The sequence below is a fragment of the Lissotriton helveticus genome, chromosome 2_1, assembly GCF_964261635.1.
Source record: "Lissotriton helveticus chromosome 2_1, aLisHel1.1, whole genome shotgun sequence".
Lineage (NCBI taxonomy): Eukaryota > Metazoa > Chordata > Amphibia > Caudata > Salamandridae > Lissotriton > Lissotriton helveticus.
In genome coordinates, this window is record NC_136059.1 from 668,477,663 (window position 1) to 668,502,514 (window position 24,852).

General features: G+C 45.5%; 1 protein-coding gene across 1 annotated transcript in view; it reads left to right on the forward strand.

The window, feature by feature from the left end:
- The window catches only part of ADGRV1 (adhesion G protein-coupled receptor V1), a 2,034,994-nt gene that overhangs the window by 120,870 nt on the left and 1,889,272 nt on the right, over positions 1 to 24,852 (forward strand). Inside the window, exons 5-6 of the mRNA XM_078677778.1 lie at positions 1,851 to 1,955; positions 5,878 to 5,991. Of these exons, the coding sequence (XP_078533904.1) occupies positions 1,851 to 1,955; positions 5,878 to 5,991 (219 nt within the window). The remainder of the gene's footprint in view (positions 1 to 1,850; positions 1,956 to 5,877; positions 5,992 to 24,852) is intronic.

Below are 24,852 nucleotides of genomic sequence, written 5' to 3' on the forward strand. Positions count from 1 at the left end.
CACCCTCCCATAGTTGAGAAAAACCGTCTTCCACTTTGACCAGCGAATGGAGGGTTCACCCGGATTGGAGAGGAAGAAGGGAATTGGCTTGACATTTTGCATTTTGAGTACAAAGGTGTGGCCGTCATTGTAGATAATAAGCTGGTAAAAGCATGTTGAGTGAGATTGTGCTTATCACTGTGGTGGAGTAGAGACAGGCATGTGAAAAGGGGCGTGCCCGTCACTGAGATGAAGCGGGTAGTAGAAGGAGCACGGCCACTTAGATGAGGTGAACTTATTTTTTTTTATAGGTAGCAAGCTGTGCCTGTCAGAAAAACAGGCAGGGAATGTGAATATAAGCACAGCATACAGTTGTGCCTGCCAGCGAAATACCGATGTAGGCAGCCAAACAGATGAAGAATGCAGGCAAAATTAACCGCTGTGCCTGCCAGCGAAGAAACAATAAAATGGCGTATGGTTGAGAAAGTAAAAAGAAAAGGGTGTGCCTGCCAGCGAAGTGGAAGCGGGGCAGGCTTGAGGGTAATTGTACGAAGATGTTTTAAATAGCGCAACTTTAATGGGCCCCCGTGCTGGTACTGTTAAAAGAGTGAGTGTGAGGTATTTTGTATGTTAATGTATAACTCCTCGTGTGTGCGTCGTCGACATGTTTCAAAGCTAGGCTTCTTCTTCAGGATGGTGTGCAAACCTTGATGTGGATTCTTTTTGTTTAATTAATTCTGTAGAGGGAGAACGGATCCAGTTTTTCTCTCCTCTCCCCTGTTGTTATATTTAGCATGGGCATGATCACCTCGTCTCTGTCTATGCTGCTCAATCAACTGCAGAGAGTTTCTACACACAATCCGGAGCTGCTTGTCTCGTAATTCTTTTTGGGCAGGGGTCCTGACCTGTCTGGGCAGAGGTTTAAGTTAGCCACTGGCTCACAACCCTAGACTCATGCTGCTACACATTTCAGACAACATTGAGGGCAAAAGGTATAAACGAGTCCTACTGTGGATAGGACTTGTGGTAGCCAAGAGAGACATAGCCAGGCACTGTAAGTCGTCGGCAGCACCATAACTAGAGGAATGGAAGGAAGGCCTAGACGGATGATTGGGGCTGGAAATACCAATCTACACAGCCAGGGGCTGCCCCAGGAACATGGGAGGGACTGGAGAGATTGGGCCCAACATTGCAGGATCACACTTGAAACATAGATGGATCAATACCAGTCCCTAGATATAGAAGGGCAAACCTATGGAACACATTAAAGAAGCTTGGGGGGGGCAGTGTACTTAGAGAGAGGCTGGAGCGGGAAGCAACCCTAGGAGCCTGGGAGGAGGCCAGGAACTACATTGATGTAGGGACATTCGACATACCTCACTTTGCTCTGTTACCCTTGTAGTATTTGGGTGAGTGGGGCACAGCACTGTATGTTTCACTTTCCTGGACAGTATACTGTTAATGTTAATGGAAGCTCAGTGAAAATGTTAAATAAAAATATGTTATAACACAAAAATAGCATCGGTCAGGTGGATCAGAACCCAGCTCATTTATATTAATGATCAAGATTTCAGCCAATAACAAGTATTCACGAGTAGTTCTAAGATACATAGAATGGCACTGTAGAATATACTGTGTTGCTACTGCAATTAAGTACAAGAACAATATTCCATGGCATGAGCATCGATAATGGTAGCTAGTATCTAATATTTTTTCTTCCAATGTAAATATGAATTGCTGCAGTCTTTGGTTGGGTAACCCACTTGCTAACTGTATTAACGTCTTTGCAGGGGATTTGCTCTTTCTATGGTAATATTTTTATTTGCTCTTCAATTATTTGCTAATTGCTGCTCACTTCTTTTTTCCATTAGACTTCATTAACTACAGTAACAGAGGCCAGAGGTAGGAACCAGACTGTGCCGATCACGTTAATTAGAGAGAAGGGAACCTATGGCACAGTGATTGTGACTTTAGAGGTAAGTTACGCTGTCTCTGTCAGTGCTTGATTAAATGTGTTTGTTGCAGCTGATTACCGCTTGCTATTGCTAGTGAACGAATTTTTGGGCTTCATCGTAACACTACAAGGTTCTATAAGGGCAATGATTTTTTGTTTAAATTATGTTACACTTTATTATAATGTATCCAGTTGCTGGCAGATTGGCTTTTGGACATCAAATAATCTCTAGAAAAAAATCTAGGAGACCCCCTGTTGCATCTTTCAACTGTCTGTCTCTACTGGAGTATATTCCACTTAGTATTTCTAGTCACTCAGTGGAATTTTCTCTGCTTTCGTCTGCAAGACCTATATGATCCAAAGTACAAAAACCCATAGGCTGTAACTTCACACAGAAACATTTATAATTGTACTGAATATTCCACCAGGAACTACACTCCTTCAAGAAGCGACCAATAAGCGGAAAACAGTTATGGTGCAGCAACGAAATGTCCTTGCTATGCAATTCAAGCTACAACATTTGAATGGTGTGTTTAATTACAACCATACACTATTCCTAAATAATATTGTGGGGAATTTTCTCTGGATCCTAAGCAGTGAGTGGTTACTGCACAGACTCCATTGTGGGCATTGTTGTTAACCACTGATGTCCTTAGACCTGATGTTCTATGGTACTTCAGTCACATTACCTAGTAGCTCCTCTTCTACACTTATATTCTAAAGTGTATCTGATTTGAGCGTTCTAGGTTTACTCGGTGGTAGTTCCCCAATTGGGGTTGACACAGCAATCACAATCCATAAACTGAAAGTCCAGCCTGAGTTATACCTTTTGAAAAAAATTGTCCTTTTTATATCTACTTAAAATAGAGGTAATACAAATGAATAACAAAACATGTTTTTTTGGATTCTGAGGCAGAAATAAGACTCAAACAGTTTCTAATATGTACATGGAAAAACACTATATTTCAGAACAACATGCAGGTCTATGGTACAATCTGGCCCAGAGGCCATATTGAATAATACAATGATATCAGCTGGGAGAATGGAGTGATTTACACAGTCACTGGGACTGGGCAGGGGAGGAAATACTCCTTTTATTCACACTCTCACTGCATGTCATCTAGGTTTGACCAAATACATAGCACAAGGGATTTTAGACACCTCCTCACTGCAGGTTATTTTAACCACGAGTAGGGGTAAGGAGCACTGGGGATGGCAAATGGCAACATGGTGACTCACCAATAAGCAGGTGATGAAGGCAATTGATAAGGCCTCCAAATACTACTTTCAAGAAAAGGACGGCACCGTGAAAAGTGTGATCACATCATAGAAACATGTAAGGCTACATTTAGGGGAGTGCTCTTAGCGGGAGAAGTGGGTTACGAGAAGTAATGGGCCAAGTGCCTGACAACACTAGACGATGACCTAGAACAGCTTGAGAAGGAACATAGTGGCTGTCCTACGACGGAGGTGAAAACCTATTTTCTTGCCAAATTGGCCAGTGCATTTACAATGCGGGTGAATATGTGGGGAAACTGCTATCATGGATAGGTGGCAGGGAAAAGCAGGGGATGCAAATTTGGGAGTTCAGACTACAGATGGGGTGAATGGTACTGTGTAGCAGACAGATAGCAGAGGCATCTGTAGATCATATGGCTACATTCTGTGAATCGAAAGCGAAGACACGGTCAGGCGCTTTGTGGATATCACCCCTCATCAGCCAGGCTAGCTTGAATCCAGTGGCACAATGAGCATGGGACCCACATCTGGGCATACCATTCACACATAGGGCAATGAAAGCAAAAAGAACAGATGATGGATGGAATGCTGAACAATTCAAACATTCACCCCCAGTCACAGATCTGGGTTACATACCTCATTTCTTTTTTTTGCTCACCACGCCACCTCAGCTTAGACCCAGCCACATGGAAATCAGTCTTAACCCTGCTCCTCATGGGAACAGTCCAACCCGAACTGCCAGGCCTGGTCCTTCCTGGACTGGAAACAAGCATCCTGGGACCAGTTTCGTGGTATCATCCCTATTCAGACAGGATAGCTTGAATCTAGTGGTACAGTGAGCATGAAACACATTTCTGGGCATACCCTTTCCTCTTAGGGAACTAGTTTGAACTTGAAATGCCTCCACAACAACATAAAGCAGATGGGTAAGGATGGGGAACAGTGGGCCTTTGTGTCATTGGATGCCAACAAGGCATTTGATTCAGTGAAATTGCCCTTTCTGTTCGCAATCCTTGAAAAATGGGGGTGGACCCGCTATATCAATTGAATCAAACTACTGTACACAAGGTCACAAGCTAGATTAAAAATCAATGGCTGCCTCTCTGGAGGGTTTCCCAATTCGGCGAGGTACAAGACTGGGCTGCCCTCTTTTGCCAATGCTGTTTGCATTGGCGGTGGAACAGCTGGTGGAGTTGATGAGAATGGATGATGCAAATCTGGGGATGGACGGGCGACTCAGGTTGGGTCTTAAGAGTATCGCTATATGCAGACAACATATTTCTAAACCTAACTAAGACAGAACAAACGCTGGTCTGCATTCATGTTATATTTCGGGTGTTTGGTGAGATTTTGGGATTCACGATAAACTGAGAGAAACCTCTGTTGTTCCCGATGGGGGGTTGGGGACAGAGAGAAGATTTACTGCTGAACCTACAAGTGGAACATCACAAATTAAAATATTTGGGCATTTGGGTCACCATAGATGCTGTATCATACTACAAGGAAAATCTTACCCTGCTCCAGGGACTTTAGAGGTATGTTAAACATTGGTACACTGCCACTTCCCCTACTGGGCTAGTCGGCCATGTTTAAAATGGTCGCACTCCCTTGCTTGCTATACATCCTACAAAATAAACAATATGGAATCCCAAAGGCGTTCTTTGCACTTGTGGATGTTCTTGTGAGGACATTTCTCTGGGCGGGAGGTCAACCTCGAACAGTGATGCAGATCCTGCAATGCTCCAAATTTGAATGAGGTATAGTGCTCTCAATGTCAAATGATATTATAAGGTGGCACAGTTAGTTCTGTGTAGTGAATGAATGGGCATATGCAGAATGTGTGGACCCAGCATTTCAGATGGATAGATGGGGCATGAGCAACCAAAGCTATTTACATGCATTAAATGGGGGCAGGCTGAATCACCGGTTGTGCCTGGTGACAGTGGATAAGCTTACTGTGAGAGATGTGATGGGACAAGAGGCTCACGTCCCACATGCCGCTTTGGGAAGGTGCCAGCATGAGACAAGTGACTGTACTGAGAGTCTTACAGGGCTGAGATAATATAGGCATCACCCTGCTTGCAGAAGTATGGGTCGCCAATGGAGTAGTCCCCTTTGGCTATCTACCAAAGGGATTCCAAATGCCAACCACCCAATTGTTGAAATATAGACAGTTAATACGTGCACTCAGAAGGAGTATAGGCAGGGGAAAGGAGACCCAGGAGGACTCTCTGTTAAAAAGGAGACTGCTGGTTGGCGTTATTTACTAAGAAATGTATGTCACATGTCTGTCATTAAAAATGTGTTGTTTCTACTTTCACTTGGGACACTGGGCACACTGTACATATTTTTTCATATATATATATATATATATATGATTTTGTGCCCCAATGGTCTCCTGATTGCATTCTGTATGAGTGTATCTCCTTCAACATCTTTTTCTAGTATTATCTGCCATTGTGCATAGTTAATATCAAATATTTTTGTATTTACCACAAGAACCATTGTTTTTCCCAAATACATTTGTAGTGCCAGCCGAAAACCATCCACCTGATACACCAACATATAAGAGGCCACCACGACATGTAACACATAACACATCACGCATCACATAACCTGCTAAATAAACATATTTTTATTATTTTTTAATAAAAGTTCTTTATATTGTTTGCTTTATAAGTAATGACTTCATCATTTATTTTCAGGTAGTAGACGGTCCAAATTCACCAGAGGAAGACATCAGACCAGTGAGCGATAATGTTACCTTTCCTCCAGGCAGATCTTTTCTTATTTATAATTTAACCATTCTTGATGACCAGGTGAGGACTGTTTTTGAATATTTCCTATGATTATAATGTTGACTTTTTCCCTGGAATTTGGCATCTGCTTTTTAAGAACTCATGGATAACGAAAACGTACCGTAACAAAATAAAAAAAACAACTGAAGGAAGTATCATTTTTTTTATTTTTATTTAAACGATGCACATGGAAAATGTTTTTAAGAACAATTTTGTTCTAATGCTAGAAACTACTAGTAGAGGCATGGGATTTCATATTAAAGTTAAAGTACAGCTTTAAAATGGCCGGCATCTTACCAGAACAGTTTCAGAATGTGTCCCTCCCATTATCGAGTATAAGCCCAAAGTTCTCAATTGTGGCATCCCTCAGAATTCCCTTCATCCTCTCTCCCGTTTAACACCTGCATGTGTCCCTCGGCTCTATTGTTAACATCGGCAGGGGCTAAGTTTTACATGTATGCAGGAGACAGTCAATTGATCTTTGGGTTTACACGTGACCTTTCCATTACTTCATCACTTGCCCATAATCTGTGGCTGGTTTAGTGGTGGATGTCTCAGAACGCCGTGAAATGTAGCATATTTATTTTAATGCCAGTCTTATCTGCAGTCCCTATGTAACCAAAATCCCAAGCACCTATTTCATTCATCTTAAAACTATCCAGAATATTTTTCGTTTTTGGATAGTAATCACCTAATTCCAGTTACAAACTCTCTTAAAAAGTCTTGTGTTGATTATGGGAATGCCATTTAGTAGCAGTTCCTCAAAAATCTGAAAAGTAAATTATTTGATTGAAAACGAGGCTGTGAGCCTCATCTATAAAGTCCTGAAATATCAACATATTTCTCCTTTTTTGAAGCAACTTCAAGGGCTCCCTGTGCATCCAGGAAGAATCTTTAAAGCTATGTTCATAGTTCACCTTGGAGTCTACCAGCAATTTCCGGATTTCTTGACTGTCAAACTCGAATGATACAAAGCTTCCTGTATGTAACCTGAGATCCAATGACTAACTCCCATTAAAGGTTCCCAAAGCCAGAACGGCCTCCTTTGTCCCTGGACTCTTCTAAACTGTGCAGTACCAGTAGCTAGCACTCAATATCCCCTTTCATTCAGTTTAGATGAACTTCGACAACAAACTTTATTGCCCTAGTAATTGGATTCGTCATGTTTATAGTCCTGGTTATTCAGCGCCAAGAAAACTCAGGTGTATACATGCTTTACAAATAACTTTAACATTACGTTACCTAACCTAACATCTCTTTATCTGAGCCAGGTACAAGTTTGTGATTTCTGTTTTTGAAAGAAGTGTGATGATAGGCTGTAGAGGGCCCTTTGGCCTCTTTCTGTTCTACACTGAATTTGTTCCATTTGCTGCACTCCTCAGAAAGAACACACACATTCTGAAATATCTGAAAAAAGGTAACAACGTCTTCATATCAGTTGATAACGTTTTATTCTGCATAGCAAAAACTTCTAACAGTGTCTAAAACTTGAAAATAAATATAAAGTTTGGAACTTATTTAAGGCAAATAGATTAACTGTGACAGAAAAAAAAGATTTTTCTTGGTTTAGCTTAAAGAAAATTTAGGATTTAAAATAAATAAATAAGGTGAATGTATTATTTAGATACCTTTTTATCACTGATTTCAGCAGCAGCAAGAGAGGTGAAAGTAAAAAATATATATCAATAGCTTACCCGTCGCACGTTGCTGCGATCTCAGAAGAAAGGAAATTCAAGGAAACTTGTTATGATAACATTCAATTTACATTGTGTCTTTTTATTGAAACGTATTCATTTTAATATGGAAAACATTTGAAAGTGTTGTTTTAATTCTATTTATTTATTCGAGTGCTTGTGGATACACGATATTTTTTGTTTTTCCGTCTGGTGCGTACACGAATAAATCAGAAGGTTTTCCGACGCGTGAGGTGGCCACATACAGTTGTCCATGTGAGAAGCACGGATTCTCTAAATGAAGTCCACACACTTGCAGCGATTGTCCTTGTACTTTGTTGATGGTAATTGCAAAAGCGAGTCGCACCGGAAACTGTAAACGTTTGAATTCAAATGGCATATCTATTGGGATCATTGGATTACGTGGCAACAGTACATCTTCCCCCTTGAATTTCCCATTCAAAATTGTAGCTTCGATGACATTGTTAATCATCTTTTTCACCAAAAGTCTTGTACTGTTGCAAAGTCGTGGTGGATTGATGTTTCGAACAAGAATGATAGGCACGCCAATTTTTAATGTCAAAATGTGCGGTGGCATACCGGGCAAATCCAGTGAATTCAAGAATTCCGTTGGGTAATTGACAACTTCGTCTTGATTCATCACAGTATCGATGGACTTATACGTTGTCGCTTCGCCTGGTATTCCGTTTTGAATGCTGAAATTGACGGCATTTACATCGTTGTTCGTAGCTGCTAATATAGCACGTGCACTGAGCCACTGATGATTTTTGTAATTCCGCGCGATATTCGAAAGATTATGAGGGCCCTGGGGCGCCGATATTTAAAATAATTTTATGCCAGAAACCTTTGCGGGATTGTACTCAACAACTTCCCAAAGTTTCATGGCGATCGGATGAATGGTGTAGTAATGCATAAAGGACAAACAGACAGACAGACATTCGTTTTTATATAAATAGATGATGTCACTCAATAGCTATAAGCGGCAGCCACATCCAGAAACCTCTCTTATTGCAGTCTCAAATATAAATGTCATCCCATGAAGGAAGCAAAGAAATATCAATCCAGTAGAAGATGCAACCACGGAGAAGAAAGATGTCGTCAGGAAACAGAACATGAAACACAGTCAACTGGGGAGGATGCCTCAAGGAGGCACAGGATCAAGCTAGTACAGATTAGAGTTATATATAGGTATTATCTTTATTCTGCAAACGCAGGCATTCCATCCAAATGAAAGGGCAAACAGTAGGTAATATCGCCAACACCTGGCAAAAACTGACACCCGGCAAAAGCTATCCAGTTGAGCAATGTAACACTAAAAATTATCCAGGCCTGAGAACATCATGTGTCAACAGTCAAAGCTTGATGTATTGGTTGACAAGCTAAAAAAAAACAGAAAAACACCTGTTAAGCAAAAAGTGTGCTGAAAGAATCGAAGAAATTATCTTGGGGTATCTGCAAGATAAGAAGAAGCGAGAGGAGCCAAAAACAAAATGTAGCCGTCTGGTAAAACAAAACAAGAGGAAAAAGGAAATGCGTAAGGCAGTCGCAATCAACAAACGAAACTGAGTTAAGTGAAGCTTTAGGAGTTCAGGATGCTCATGCATAATGGAAGCAAAGTAGAACCACAGAGCAGCGGCCATAAAGAAAGATGGCCAGAGAGAGAGGGAGACCACAAACAAAAACAAGCATTGGCATAGACAATAGGTCTCGGCTTTGGGACCTTAAGAGTGTTTAGCCAATTACCAGTTGGTGGTGTTGCACCAAGGATATTGTGCTGCATAACTAAATACTTATAAGGCACAAAGGCGAGACCTATTGGCTATGCCAATGCTTATTTTTCTGGATCTGGCAAAGAAGGGGAAAAGAAGGAGAAAGATTAGAGCATCGTTGTGGGAATTGTCGAACATATCAGTCTTCTGGCTATTATCATGGATGCTTGGCCGGTGGAGCTTTTTGGTTTACCAAATAATGGCAGATTTCATTGGCAACAACAACTATAGTTTTGTGCAGCACAAAAGAAAAATACCCAGGATCATTATCACAATTAATTTCCATTCTCACAGCCATGAATTTTCATCTCAGAATCAAGGCAACAGCAAAAGGAAAGGGCGCTCAAATTGTCACGGTTAAGCACCCACTTTTACCACAATGCTCCTGGTGAAAATGTGCAAACCCACATCCACTTGTGCATTGAATGAGGTGTTTTTAAATAACTGATGAAGAGACTAAAGGGTAAGAAAGCAAAATGTTTGAAGGTCACTTGCCTCCCTTTATGGCCAACCCTCAGCCCCTGTAGTCCTGCTCCAACCCCCCACCACCACCTGTAAGCGCCCCCTTTCTTATCCCGCTGATATCCCTCCCCTTAGGCACCTCTAATTCAAACTCCCCACCTTGCCACCGCCCCGGAAGCACTCCCTTCTCAGGAGCAAAGGTTCCTTCTTGCTTTAAAGGAAGCTGCTGAGATTTATTTAATAATGATTTTTGCAAAGCACAGACCAAGTTGGCAGGGGTGTCTGACCGTTACAATAGCCACTGAACTAAATTGTGGCTATTTCTTAGCATATGAGTTCCATTAAGTTGATAGGAAATTACGACCAAAACTAATATCAAATTTAGCATGGAGACATAGGCAGGGTCATTCTAATTCTGAGATTCTGTCGCCTGTGCGGTTTCTGCGTAATTATGAATATACAGCATTTACCACGAAATCCACAATTGCAGCATAATTTGGAGAGTACTACTAGAAACATTTGTTTCCAGCTCAAACATTAAAAAAATTATTTAAAAAAAGGAAAACAAGCCACACGTAGTTTCCTGCAGTGGCTGTCCCTTTAGAAAGGGTAACTGGTCACATTACAATTGCTGACTATTCTATTCGGGCACTCAACTGCTACTAATGCATTATATCACTTGTCCAGACAGTAGTAATGTGTGTGTTAAAACGACAAAAAAGTGAATGAATGCTTCCACAGAATGTGCAGTTTTTTTTAATGAACAAGTGTGTTTTTCTTAATTTGGTCCTCATTTGCCACATAGTCCAGAGAACAGGAGTACAGGGATTACAGTAAAATGATATACAAATTGAAATATAATCTGACTCCTGGGACCTACATGTGAACCGCAAGTCACGAGATCGGATCCCGACAAAGCCTGTTCAGTCGATTAACCATCAATGGCTGAGAGAATAAAGCAACTTTTTAACTGAGAAGTAACGTGTTAAAAACTTGAGCAAGAAAAACTGTAAATTTGCGGTAGCAAGGGATGCATAAACAAGAAGTTGTATTAGGGACAGGGTCATTGAGTTAACCTGTAGCACAAAAGAGGGTAGTGGCGCCCCATTACTCGGGAGCTTCTACTGACGTGTTATTTTGAACTTGCACTGCAAACAACCTCCGCCAGTGATGGGTGACACTGACACATAAGGCAAGCAGTGGCGGCTCGTAATGTCGACGAGTAGTGGGGTGGGCACGCACAAGCACACTCCCTTCCTCTCATCCCTCACAAGCACCCACACACACATACTCACTCCCACCCATCTACATGTGCACTCACACCCATCCATTCACAAGCGCGCAAACATACACCCATCATTCGCTAGCACATACCCATGCACACACCCATTCAAAGCACACAGCACTACTTCACATACATGAGTATGTTCTGTTACAACCCAACTCTAAACCAGACAATGGCTGGCTGTTGGGGGTTGTTGTGCGCCGGGCCCTAGCCTTTACTTGCGCTTTGGTAGTGGTACCCCTGGTACTGATCTAGTACCCCTGGCCTCAGGAGTCATGGAGGCAGCTTTAGGAAAATAAAGTAAACTTTCTGCGTTTTACGCTCGTGGCGTTCCCCCATCCGTGGATCAAGAAAAGAGACAATAATCCACGGATCAAGGTGGCAAGGGGCCAACTTTGATGGTGTCGGGTGTCAATGGTCGCATGATGTCATTTCTGCTACGTTAAGCAGTCTGTAGAATTCTTGAATCAAGACATACATCGGCAACAAGCATCCTCAATTCGGGCTCCCTGACCCCAAAGTCACCAGAGGCCGCGGCAACATGTGCTTGGCGGCGGACCAGCCAGACGCCGCAGCAGTGCCAGCCAGAGCCGCAGTGTCGAGGCCCGGCTCCCGAGGGAGTCTGTGCTCTGCTGGAGAGGTTGATGTTGTTATTTTGGTCTCTATTGTACTACTGAAGGGCGGAGAGAAAATGCCAAAGGGAGCGTCGAACAAACTGAGAAGCTGTAAGTAGCAGGCTGAGTGCATGGAAAGTTGTAGTTACGCTGGAGACAGAGCACAATATTTGAGCAAAGTATGAATTTGAATACGGCACCAGGAACGTGCGCACTTTTAGTATGATTGTTGGCTTTTCGCTGGCTTTGGAAGTACCACTCAGGTCATGACGGGCTGCATTATGTCGCCGTTATTCATAATCGTGGAATGAAAAATACACGTGGGCTAGCTAGCGATGTTTATGCATAGATGAAAGTCTCAATGCATAAAACATAGACCGTCTGATAGGCTGAGGGTGTGGCAGGTGCACCATTCGTACTCAATAAATGTCACCCAAGAAGGGGCAGCAAATGCGCTGACATGACTCCCAACTTCTGTGGTCGATACAGTCGCGGCTGGCATTACGGGCGGGTCGGAGGGGGGTGGAAATGGGGTTGTCGCACCGTGGAGGGGATGGGGGGGAGGCGGGAGGGGTTTAAGGCTGCCCAAACAGAGAGTATTAACAACAGTGGGCAAGCCACTCCCCCCTGCCCTCGAGAAACACTGCCCACTCTCAACCAGGAACTCAGCTTTCTCGCCGTGCGAGAAGACAGAAACAGATGGTAGTTACCTTGCCTTCAGTGGCGGCTCCTCTATAGGGGCGTTTGGCCGCCGCCCCCCTGTTTTCTCGCCGTGCGAGAAGACAGAAACAGATGGTAGTTATTACCATTTGTTTCTGCCTTCTCGCACGGCGAGAAAGCAGGGAGGCGGCACCCAAACGCCCCTATAGAGGAGCCGCCACTGAAGGCAAGGTTTGCATGGCACATTGGCATGAATATTCTGTGACACTCGCCATCGCATTGAACTGTGCATTCATAAAGCTCTGATTCACCTTAACTGCCCTGACTTCTGTCGACATTTGAACATTTCTTTTTCCCCTGAGTTCCTGTACTTTACTCTTATGGCGCGGTTGGAGGAGCGAGGACTCTTTATATGGCGTGTCTAAGCAGCGTGGGATCTTTTCTCCTCAGCTATGATTCTTTGTTCCGCGGGCGCAGGTCTTGCGTCTCCTGCCCCTGCTTGTCTCCAGGAAGCTCCCGTGGCTACTTAGCATCTCTTTCACACTCCAGAGTGGGTGGTAGCTGGTGGCTTCTGCAGGAGCAGATGAGGTGAGATGAGGTGAAGGGAGTGTGGCGCAGAGGCAGTATGGGAAATTAGGTCAGGTTTCTAATCCTAGAAGGAGAAGGGTTGCTATTTGTGCAGTGGTTGCGTTACCACCATCGACATCAGAAGAAAAACAAGCACAAGCACAAGCGCGTGCCTCGCGCGGCAGCAGGGGGAGGGGTTAGAGGAGGGGGCCTGCGCAATTCCCTTGCGGGAGCGAGCAGTAAGGCACGATAATTGATAACATATGGCGTCGCTGCTCGCTCCTGCAAGGTAATCGCCAAACTTGCACGCGTTGCCATTGGAAGCAAAGCAACGCGTGCATGTTTTTGGCCTCAAAACCGACTTGAATCCTAAAGGTCTTTTTCCTATGTGTATATATATATATAGTGGCTTTCCCTTCATACCGCAAGTTGTTTGGAGGAGTACCGGAGTACTATTGGGAAAGCCCCCAACTTGGCAGCCAGGACGAGGATTGAGGATGACAGTGGTGGAGGGCCCGGGTCCCGTAGCGGGGCGGTTCAAGTGACGGCCAGCACAAAGTCCATGTTTTCCTAAGCAAGAAATGCCTTATCCAGGAGACTGTTGCCTGTTGGTGTCTGGGCACTGCGAAAAGCCTATGCCTGAGCGGTGAGGTCAGTTCAGGCGTACTTATCTTTAAGCATCGGTCCCCTTCAACCTCGGTTCATGTGCCTGATAAAACTATATTCCTTCCTTCCTGCCATATCAGACATTGACAATATTGCCTTCGGCCTTGCTCACTCTCTTTTTCACTTTTGACCTCTGCATCAATATTTCAACAATATGTGCACGTCGCTCTTTATGAGACATTCTAGGGGTTTTGTGGGATATGTAGTCCTGGTGGAATTTCTGTGCATGCCCGGAGGCTGACATTTAAGTCAGAATACTGCCACTATGTTTATTATTTAGCCCCGGATTTGCCAATGACTTTATTTAGATTTATTGACTCTGGATTGTCTTACTAGCTACGGTGGCTCTGGCAACTCGGCAAGAGTTTGCAGTACCTTGTAGCAGAGGTCACATGGAGACGGAAGAAAGGTGATTCCACCATCAGCTCGAGTGAACAATTAATTTGGACGTTTATCTGTTCTTTATTGGATAATAAGGTGAACGGGCAGCAGCTGTAAATATGTAACATTTGTGTTTTTATATTATCGTGGTTTTTAGGTCTCGCCTAGACGAAAGCAAAAGCGAAGCTTTTGCTGTCTAGGGCGAGACAACTTATGTTATCACTTTTGGGGGAATGTGGACAGCAGACTGTCACGCGCTTCTCCTGCCGGAGATTTGACCTCGTGGGCGCGCTTTGGCGCCTTGGCTGCTTGGCGGTGCGCGCGCTACATCGTCAGTTTCTGTTCGTGGGCGCGCTTTGGCACCTTGGCTGCGCGCGCGCTACATCGTGAATTTCGGTTCTTTTTCTTCTTAAAAGGGGCTGGCGTCAACGCGTCTTGAATGTGCGGCGTGTCTCTATATTCAGTCAATAACCAGGGTCCAGGTGGGACCGACTCCCCAACTAGGGCCCAGGAAGCGGCGAAGCGCCAGCGCGGCTCTCCCCGGAGCAGCGGGAGAGCCGCTCATTTAATATGCGGCGCAGCCCATAATGCCTTGCAGGCCAGGACCGGCCTGCAAGGGCAATACAACTTTTTCTTGGGGGTCCCTGCTGACCAGGTGGGGCCGCTCGGTGGCACTGTGGCATGGTCCGGAGCTCTTCCCCCCCCCCACCTGACAACACTCACCGGGCTCTGCTGGCGGGGGCTACACGAGAGCTCCCGCTCCTCGGGGCTCTTTCCGCAGCACTTCTCTTTGCTCCCGGTGTGACTCCTCAGCTCTGCAGCTCTTCTCCGGGGCCGCGGGACAAAAGGCAACTCCTCTGCGCAGGCGGCTCCGGGGCTCTCCACAGCTCACGGGAGCCCCGGGCCGCGGGAGGACTTTTCCTCTCCTTTCTCGGGTGCTCGAGGAGGCGGAACTTCCGGCCGGGCCGCGATGCAATTGGCCGGGCGGCCGGCTGGGCATTGTAGGCGGGGGTTGAACTGTGAACGCGCACATCTCTTTATACACTCTACGACACCTTCGTGAGCGAGTGCCCGAGCTGCAGATCACGCTGGTATTGCAGAGGCAAAAGACTGAAGCAGCAGAGTTCACGGACCTCTGACTAAAAACAGCACCGTGGCCGCTCCCGCTTCCCCAGCGCCACACGTCTGATCGGCTTCACAGTCTGCTTTAATGTTTATATGTCATTTCCACCATGTGGCTGCATATTTACAACAGCACCGCAACGGCTGCAATGATGCCACACTGCTTCTTTAATATCCATATATTTGCTCCTACGCGCACACTTCACCAATGCCACGCGTCTTCTTTAAAATGTTGTTGACTAAAAAAGAACTCGGTCCCGTGTGATGTCATCGGGCGAAGCCGGGTTTGATGTTGTTGTGGTCGTGGGGCAATGGTGCTCTTCGGCCGACTCTGCAGACTGTAGGCTGCTAGTTTGCGATGGTGGCCAACCCGGTACAGGACGAATTCACCGCTCCAGGCAGCCCGACTGGGGCAGACCGGAGGGGCTGCGGACAGAGCTGCAGAAAGCAGGTAAGGGCTTCTCGGCAACAAAGCCCCTAGTGCATTGCATACCTAACCGCCCTTCAGTGACACCCTTACTGCCTGCGGACACCCAGCTTTGCCACAGTTAGTTGTACTCTCTTTACCACCATGCACACTCCTCCGCTCTGCCACATTTGGTTGTACCCCCTTACAACCCTGTGCACACCCAGCTCTTCTCCCTCCCACCCCAGTCACGCTACAACCTTGCCAGTCCCACGGCACCAACATATCCCCGCTCCCCCAGTAAGACTTCACCAAGGGGGGGGCTGTGCGAGGCTAGCTGAGGACCGCTGATCATGGCCTGCAGAGAGACGCATTCCCATTTCTTAAGCTGGTGAGACAACAAACTAGGTAAGCAGGAACGTAATGTGAATCCGCATCAGTAGTGGAAGGTGAAAGTGGACCCCAGTGCTGGTTATTGTTTGCAGGTCAAGCAGCGATGCACCTTTTGGGTAACACAAGTAATAATAACTTTCTTTAGAGTTTTGTGATTTAAAGGTGCTGGCACCACACCCCCTCACTGCCCCCCTCACTGCCCCCCCTCAGTGCACAATACCTCCTCACTGCCCCCCTCAGTGCACAATACCTCCTCACTGAACCCTCAACGCACAATACCTCCTCACTGCCCCCCTCAACGCACAATACTTCCTCACTGCCCCTCTCAGCGCAAATGCCTCCTTACTGTTCCTCTCAGTGCACAATACATTCTCACATTTGCAAGATTAAGCTATTGGCATTGTAAATAACAATGCCATTTATTATTCTGTTTTCAAAACCAACACATAAATAAAAATGTTGTCATTTACAATGCCAACAGCTCTAACTTTTGCAAAGGCGAGACCGTTGCATTGTAAATGCTTGTTTAATATAGCGATTAGTGAAGAGACTTTGGCTGCCCATTACTAAATGCTCACATTACTCCCATTCTTGATGAGTGGCATTGTATTTAAACATGCACTTATGCTGTAAACGTTAAAGCCTAACTTTGTAAATACAATTTTGCACTATGCAATTGGTATAGTATAATATGTTTTTAACAATACTATTACTCCGTTTTACTGAAAATAGGTCATGTATTCAGAAAGTACACAACAAAAGTGTGGTGATCAGTAGTATGTTGTTTATGTTTACTGATGCCTCAAATGGGAAGGGCTATTTATACTGTGGAAATAATGGCGCCAAATTAGATTGACAAAGGGTTCTTGTAATCCGAAACGCGTCTCTCTTATCTCAGGGGTTGAGGGTGGACCGGAGGATTAAATATTTGCCTCATCTTTACTACCTCGTGTCCGTGCCTTCGTCCATGGAGGTGTCTGTGGAAGCTGGGTTGTTTGGTCATATATATATATATATATATATCTCGCTCACAGGTCTGCCACACAAATGAGGGAGCACTCAAGACAGCCGAGAAGGTTCGACCTTTAACCTTTAATTCTTGGTATGAACAGCAACTTGTGTGGTAACCTTGGAGCTTGATGTAATTGCGGCGGCCTCAGCCGTAGGGAATGCACCACCCCTTTATCACTGGGGGCCACGGGGAAAGGTATTTACCTACCTCATTGTGGGACATCTGCGCCAGGATTGAGGACAGCGAAACGAGTGGGGGCTCATCCAGAGTCTTCATTGATAGTAAGAGAGCGCATCCATTTATGGATTTTAAAGTTTGGCACTCCAACTCCCAAAATGCAACAGAACACTGTCCCAAGTGGGAGGCCCATCCAGGGCGTGGTTTTGAACATTTAAGATGCCGGGGAGTGCCTGGTTGCCATTTCGTCTGTAAAGCCTCTGAAGAAGAAGTTATTCGAAATGCGTAAGGCTTGACAAACTCATTGCTACAATGTTTCCAGCTTGACATTTACCGCCCGTACCTTTCATTAAAGGTTTAAAGGTTGAACCTTCGCAGCTGCCCGTGTGCTTCCTAACTTGTGTAGTAACCTTGGAAGTTGATGTAATTGCGGCAGCCTCAGCCGTAGGGAATGCACCACCCCTTTATCACTGGGGGCCACGGGGAACGGTATTTACCTACCACATTGTGGGACATCTGCGCCAGGATTGAGGACGGCGAAACGAGTGGGGGCTCATCCAGAGTCTTCATTGATAGTAAGAGAGCGCATCCATCTATGGATTTTAAAGTTTGGCACTCCAACTCCCAAAATGCAACAGAACACTGTCCCAAGTGGGAGGCCCATCCAGGGCGTGGTATTGAACATTTAGGATGCGGGGGAGTGCCTGGTTGCCATTTCGTCTGTAAAGCCTCTGAAGAAGAAGTTATTCGAAACGCGTAAGGCTTGACAAACTCATTGCTACAATGTTTCCAGCTTGCCATGTACCGCCCGTACCTTTCATTAAAGGTTTAAAGGTTGAACCTTCGCAGCTGCCCGTGTGCTTCCTAACTTGTGTGGTAACCTTGGAGCTTGATGTAATTGCGGCGGCCTCAGCCTTAGGGAATGCACCACCCCTTTATCACTGGGGGCCACGGGGAACGGTATTTACCTACCTCATTGTGGGACATCTGCGCCAGGATTGAGGCCGGCGAAACGAGTGGGGGCTCATCCAGAGTCTTCATTGATAGTAAGAGAGCGCATCCATTTATGGATTTTAAAGTTTGGCACTCCAACTCCCAAAAGGCAACAGAACACTGTCCCAAGTGGGAGGCCCATCCAGGGTGTGGTATTGAACATTTAAGATGCGGGAGAGTGCCTGGTTGCCATTTCGTCTGTAAAGCCTCTGAAGAAGAAGTTATTCGAAACGCGTAAGGCTTGACAAACTCATTGCTACAATGTTTCCAGCCTGCCATGTACCGACCTTACCTTTCATTAAAGTTTTAAAGGTTGAACCTTCGCAGCTGCCCGTGTGCTTCCTAACTTGTGTGGTAACCTTGGAGCTTGATGTAATTGCGGCGGCCTCAGTCGTAGGGAATGCACCACCCCTTTATCACTGGGGGCCACGGGGAGCGGTATTTACCTACCTCATTGTGGGACATCTGCGCCAGGATTGAGGACGGCGAAACGAGTGGGGGCTCATCCAGAGTCTTCATTGATAGTAAGAGAGCGCATCCATCTATGGATTTTAAAGTTTGGCACTCCAACTCCCAAAATGCAACAGAAAACTGTCCTAAGTGGGAGGCCCATCCAGGGCGTGGTATTGAACCTTTAGGATGCGGGGGAGTGCCTGGTTGCCATTTCGTCTGTAAAGCCTCTGAAGAAGAAGTTATTCGAAAAGCGTAAGGCTTGACAAACTCATTGCTACAATGTTTCCAGCTTGCCATGTACCGCCCGTACCTTTCATTAAAGGTTTAAAGGTTGAACCTTCGCAGCTGCCCGTGTGCTTCCTAACTTGTCTGGTAACCTTGGAGCTTGATGTAATTGCGGCGGCCTCAGCCGTAGGGAATGCACCACCCCTTTATCACTGGGGGCCACGGGGGATGGTATTTACCTACCTCATTGTGGGACATCTGCACCAGGATTGAGGACGGCGAAACGAGTGGGGGCTTATCCAGAGTCTTCATTGATAGTAAGAGAGCGCATCCATCTATGGATTTTAAAGTTTGGCACTCCAACTCCCAAAATGCAACAGAACACTGTCCCAAGTAGGAGGCCCATCCAGGGCGTGGTATTGAACATTTAAGATGCGGGGGAGTGCCTGGTTGCCATTTCGTCTGTAAAGCCTCTGAAGAAGAAGTTATTCGAAACGCGTAAGGCTTGACAAGCTCATTGCTACAATGTTTCCAGCTTGCCATGTACCGCCCGTACCTTTCATTAAAGGTTTAAAGGTTGAACCTTCGCAGCTGCCTGTGTGCTTCCTAAATTGTGTGGTAACCTTGGAGCTTGATATATATATATAAATATATATATATAAATATATATATATATAAAAAATATATATATATATATATGTATATATATATATATATGTAGGTAGTTATAGTTCAGACCATGTTTCCATAGGAAAAATTTTGTTGACTTGCCTACATCTTTGGCGCAGTTTGTCGAATCTTCATGAAATCTTGCCACAAAGTGCACTGGTCATTCTAGTTGCACAGGGAACATTTTGGGGTGGTCTGTCAATTGGGGGGTTGAGAAAAAGGGGGGGAGATCACAAAAAGTGTGTTTCCCATGAGAATTCCCGTAGGAACTACAGCCTGAACTGCTGGACGGAATTACACAGAATTGGTAGTAAGGTAGCTTTTGGTTCACAGATCACTCTTTCAGTTTTGGTTTAAATCAGTTCAGTAGTTTTTGAGAAACTAAAGGAAATTCACATTTGTGTATCTGTGGTCACAAAACCTTTGCCAATAAGGACAAGCTTGTGCAGAGATATGTAGAGCTCTGATTGTCTGCCACCACTTTAACCAGGAAGTGTTGACAGCCATCTTGGAACTTGGCTTCAGCTGACTCCCAAAAAAACACACAAAAAAGAAAAGGGGGCAGGGTACGAATACCCTAACCCCCTAGCTTTGGTCTTGGAGTCCCCCCCGAGGGACACCGCTAGGTCTCCCGGCCCTGTTTTCAAAGAAAGCCCCTGGGTGGGCCATGCCCCGGGGGAATGCAGACATTGATAATAAAATGGAGGGGGCACATGGGGCCCCCCTCCAAGGACTTATTCATGCCCCCGGGACCACCACCCTCCACAGGGCTCATCTTAATTAAAATTAGGGGGCCTCCCGGACCTCCCCCAGTCTCTGTGGCACCATCACTTCCCTGTGCTATATCTAAAAAAGAAAATAGTGGGGCTGCACAGATTCCCACCCCTGGGGACCACCACCTTCTTGTGGCCATTTATTTTTTTGTAAAGAGGGAGGGGGCCTGCACGGACCAATCTTGGGCCATATACAGCTCTGGGAATCACCACCTTCCTGCGGTCGGCCTTACAGAACAAAGGAGGGGGGCCACGCAGCCCCTCCAGGAGCCAATAATTGGCCCAGGGGACGGCCATCCCCCCAGGGCCAGCTCCTGCTATGTCCCAGCGTGCCCACCCCCAGGACATAGCTGTTTGCTTGGCAGGAGCTGACAGCTCCCGCTGAGCAAAAACCAACACTCCGCAAGTGGGATCTGTCAAACGGCTCCCGCATGCGTAAAGCAGAGTTTTCGTCTGTTTCGCTGCTTGCTGTTAAACGGTCAGGGTAACAGACCAAACTATTGCTCACACACACAGGGAGATGCATGTTTAGCAGCTCCCTGTGTCTGGGAGCAATGCAGGCTTCCACTGGAGGCGGGGAGCTAGCAGGGACCGCAGGGCCATGCATGCTCCCTCTGCAGTCCCCAACGATGCAGACAGGTTGCCCTGAGTGGGCTCTAGGGCAATCAGCATCTCAAGCTGGACCTTAGGGTATGGGAAATGTGGCTGGGCAATCACATATTGAAGTATGCATCACCACACCAGCACTTTGGGTGATCTAATCCCTGTCCCGCAACTCTGCATTGCGGGTCAGGCACATTTTGTGACCACGGAAGCGTGTCTATTATTTGCAGTGCCATCTGGCACTGTTATGATGAAACTACCCAGCTGCAGCCCATTCCACAGACGGGAGGGACCCGCCCATTCCTTAACAATGTAATTACCTTTTCAAGCGCCTATTTAAGACTGCCCCAGTCGTTTACCAGCGGGTAAGCAACCAGGACAGACCATAGGAGCATCATGAGGGACGCACCTTGAGGCAGTAAGAGGTTGCATGTATGCCTGAGTACGTACCCTGGAGCTTTCCTCCTTTGCTTTTTGAATGAATGTCTGTGTTTAAGTGCTAGCAAAGCAGATTTATACACGTTTATCATTATTTGTTTTGATCTCTCCCAACTTGGTCTTTTAGAGTGTGACTACAGGGGTCCCTCAATTCCTCCCTTCCCATGGGACATTCTACCCCTAACCGGGGGTAAGTTTGTAAGCTGGCCACCTAACTGTTTTTAGCCTTGGGCTCCATGTTTGCAGTGACACAAGCGCTCAAAACCACATGCATTTCAATGTACTATTTTGCTTTATACAATCTGATTCCTTCCTTTCCAGTGTTAGTTAAAACCTTTTTCTTATACTGTATTTCATGGTAGAGTTTGACAAAGGTCAATCTACTTTAGTGGATTCATCTCAGTCTCTTTGAGACTAGATAGGAGCCCATTTTTCCACGTCCTGGTGAATGCCTTGGACCCTCCTGGCCACAGAGGCAGAAACATGTTGGTGACACTGATGGGGATGGGGCATAATCCCCCAAGTCTCCTTTGTCAGTTTTAATGTTGTGCAAATCCTGCGCAATTAAAGTTAAAGTTACCTGAGCAACTCCGAAAGGATTCTAATCTACTCCGGTTCAGGAAACGGCTCAAAACAATCCTGTTTAGGGAGGCCCTAAGCACAGTTTAACTCTGTCCCACGCTCGACTTCGGTTGTCGTCTATGCAGGTATGCCCACTCCCACCGAGCGAGGGGGAGACTTGGCGGTGATTTAGCGCTATATAAATACCAATTACCAATAACAATAACAATGTAGTTTTAGCATCAATTTTTAACACCACTCACTCACTTTCTTAGCACAGGCCCCCACTTAGTCATAGAAGTGCCTCCATGTCTCCAGGTGACCGTTAAAACGCTCAGGTGCGGGGCTAATTCCCCCGCTGTGCTGGGCGTTCTAAGAAACGGGCGTGGTCATGACGAGCTCAGCTCGTCATGAGCACACGAGAAACGTGGCTCATGACGAGCTGAGCTCGTCATGAGCACCGGGGCGCTGTGCGCACCCTCCCTCCCCCCAGCACAGCGGGGGAATCGGCCCCACAGGCAAGGGGTTAATGTGTTTATTGTCTTGATGCATTCTTATTGTGCAATTGAAATTGAATACAACGTTTGTGATTGTTTGAACATTTTATTTATCTCCTTCGTTTCTATCAAGATTGAACCTTGAGCCTGTGCTTATTTATCAGATAATTTATACCTTTGTGAATAGGAATAATCTCTATCTCACATCTAATACTCTGTCCGTCCCAGAGGACACCACTATTTCATTTATCCTCTGTAACTTGGGCCCTGCTTCTAAGACACCCAGGAAAGGGTGAAGTATTTACCAATCTTGGTGAACATTAACTCTGTGCGGTGCAGTAGCTACTGTGTGTGGTAAATAATTCCCATTTTGCACCAAATTTCACATGTATCAGAATATACTATATATTTTTCACTTGTTGCATTTTGGAAAGTTTGACCTGTCAAAACTCATCAAGGCAAAATTGTTGGTGTACGGTGTTTACCACAAATCTTAGAATTGCAGTCCATTCTCAAACTGTGCAGTAATCAGAATCTAGCTTACCATGCTCACTTGGAATCATGCTTTTGTGTGATCTTGTCAGTTTTTAAAGAGAGTGGAATTCAGCAGGGAAACCATTGAGTATAATTAAATAAAACATGCACAAGATAGGAGGATAAAATGGGAAGTATGGTTAATTTATCACATTGCCGGGAGGATTATGTATTGCACTTGGTCAGGAACATCATGAGAAGTTGACATTCCATGGCTATTTAGACCATATCTACTCACTGAGACTATCAGCAATACATATAAATGTCTTTGTACTCATATAATGCTTAATTTCACCTGCCTCCATTGCTTCAGGACTACAACCAAGGTCACTAAAAGCCATAGTTGGCAACTTAACTCCTCACTACAATACCCAGTTCACACATTCCATCTTTTACAAAGCTACACAAGTAGAAAACGTTTTCAATATTAAGGAAGAAGCTAGTTGTTTATGCTATTGTATACTGCTCTTCGCCCTTTTCTGTTTTCCATTGCCGGTCTCCCCTCCTCTCCTTGCTTTGTTGTGTCTACATAGGCGCAGATGTATTTTCCTGAGGAGTATTGAGGGCACCAAACCCACCGTGTTCATTTATATGCTGTGACTGACTTTGAAAGCTCTATGAGTTAGATCCTGGATGTGAAATTGGGCATGCAGATTAGCTTTCGTGGGGACATGACTTACAGGGGCTGCTTGGCATGTAGTTCTTTTTTAAGTGTCTTAGGTATTGAGAAACAAAAGTGTTGAAGTTGTTGAACTCAGTGAAACTGTCAATGCTGTCTGAGCCCATAGCTACAGGTGAATTATCTTTGGGTTTCTTCTGGCAGATCCATTAGGAGGTTTTTTTTTTTTTTTTTTTTTTTTTTTTTTTGAAAACCTTTATTGACAATGAAAGCTCACAAATACTGGCCTACAACCCCACGGGCTGGCCAGAAACAGAATGGTCAAATAACCAGCATACAAAAAGAAGATCTGCACAGGATACAACATCAGGAGCACTGGTGAAACAAGAAAGACCATCGAGCGTTCAGCAAGAGCAGGATAATAAAGGTTAAGTTTTCTAGCACGGGGAGGGGACCAAAAGAATAACGGGCCGTATACGAGAATACAAGGGAGGGACCGCGGCAAGCCGCCATTTTATAAACACATCGTAAAAAAATGAAGCCATATAATCAAATCGAGCAAAGGACAAAAACAGAATCAGACCATCAAATAGCGACAGTGGCAACAATCAATCGCGCACACTCACCTCCGCCCCCACCCAAACAAAGAAGACGTGGTCAAAAAGCCCCATCACAAAGACTATGCAATACGCACCCCAACGGAAAAAGGGCACCTCCATAAAGGAGGAAGGGAAAGAGGGAAAAAGACAACAGAAGGAACACCCGCCAGACCATGCATCCTCAGGGGGAAAAACAGGACAATAAAACCGGCATGCGATGTAACAGCAACATAATACCAGAATAGGCAGCAAACCACAATCAGCCACACACCGGAAGAAGGACAGAATACCCCCGGGGGAGATACAAGGTGACAGAGTCCCGAAAAAGTGAATACACAAGAGCCATAGAACAAAAAGGGAAAATAAGGGGGGAAAAAGACCCCCCGACACAAACAGACCCCCCCCACCCACCCCTAAGCCCACCCTGCACCCCTGCAGAAGGCTACGGCCTACCCCCCCGCAGCGTGCCTGTCGCCCTAAGTTGAACCCGAAATTTAGTGGAACAAGAAAAGTTGGAATTAGAAGACAAAAAAGGGGGGGGGGGGGAAAGGGAGGGAAGGAAAGAAGGGAATAAAGACACACAAACATACACACGGGGGAGGGCCAAAGACAGGAGTAAATGCACCCATCCACCCGCCCGGGTTAAGGGTCCAAGTCCTCGGGAAGCCAAAGAGTACCAGGCCAAAGTCCAGGAGCACTAACCAGTTACA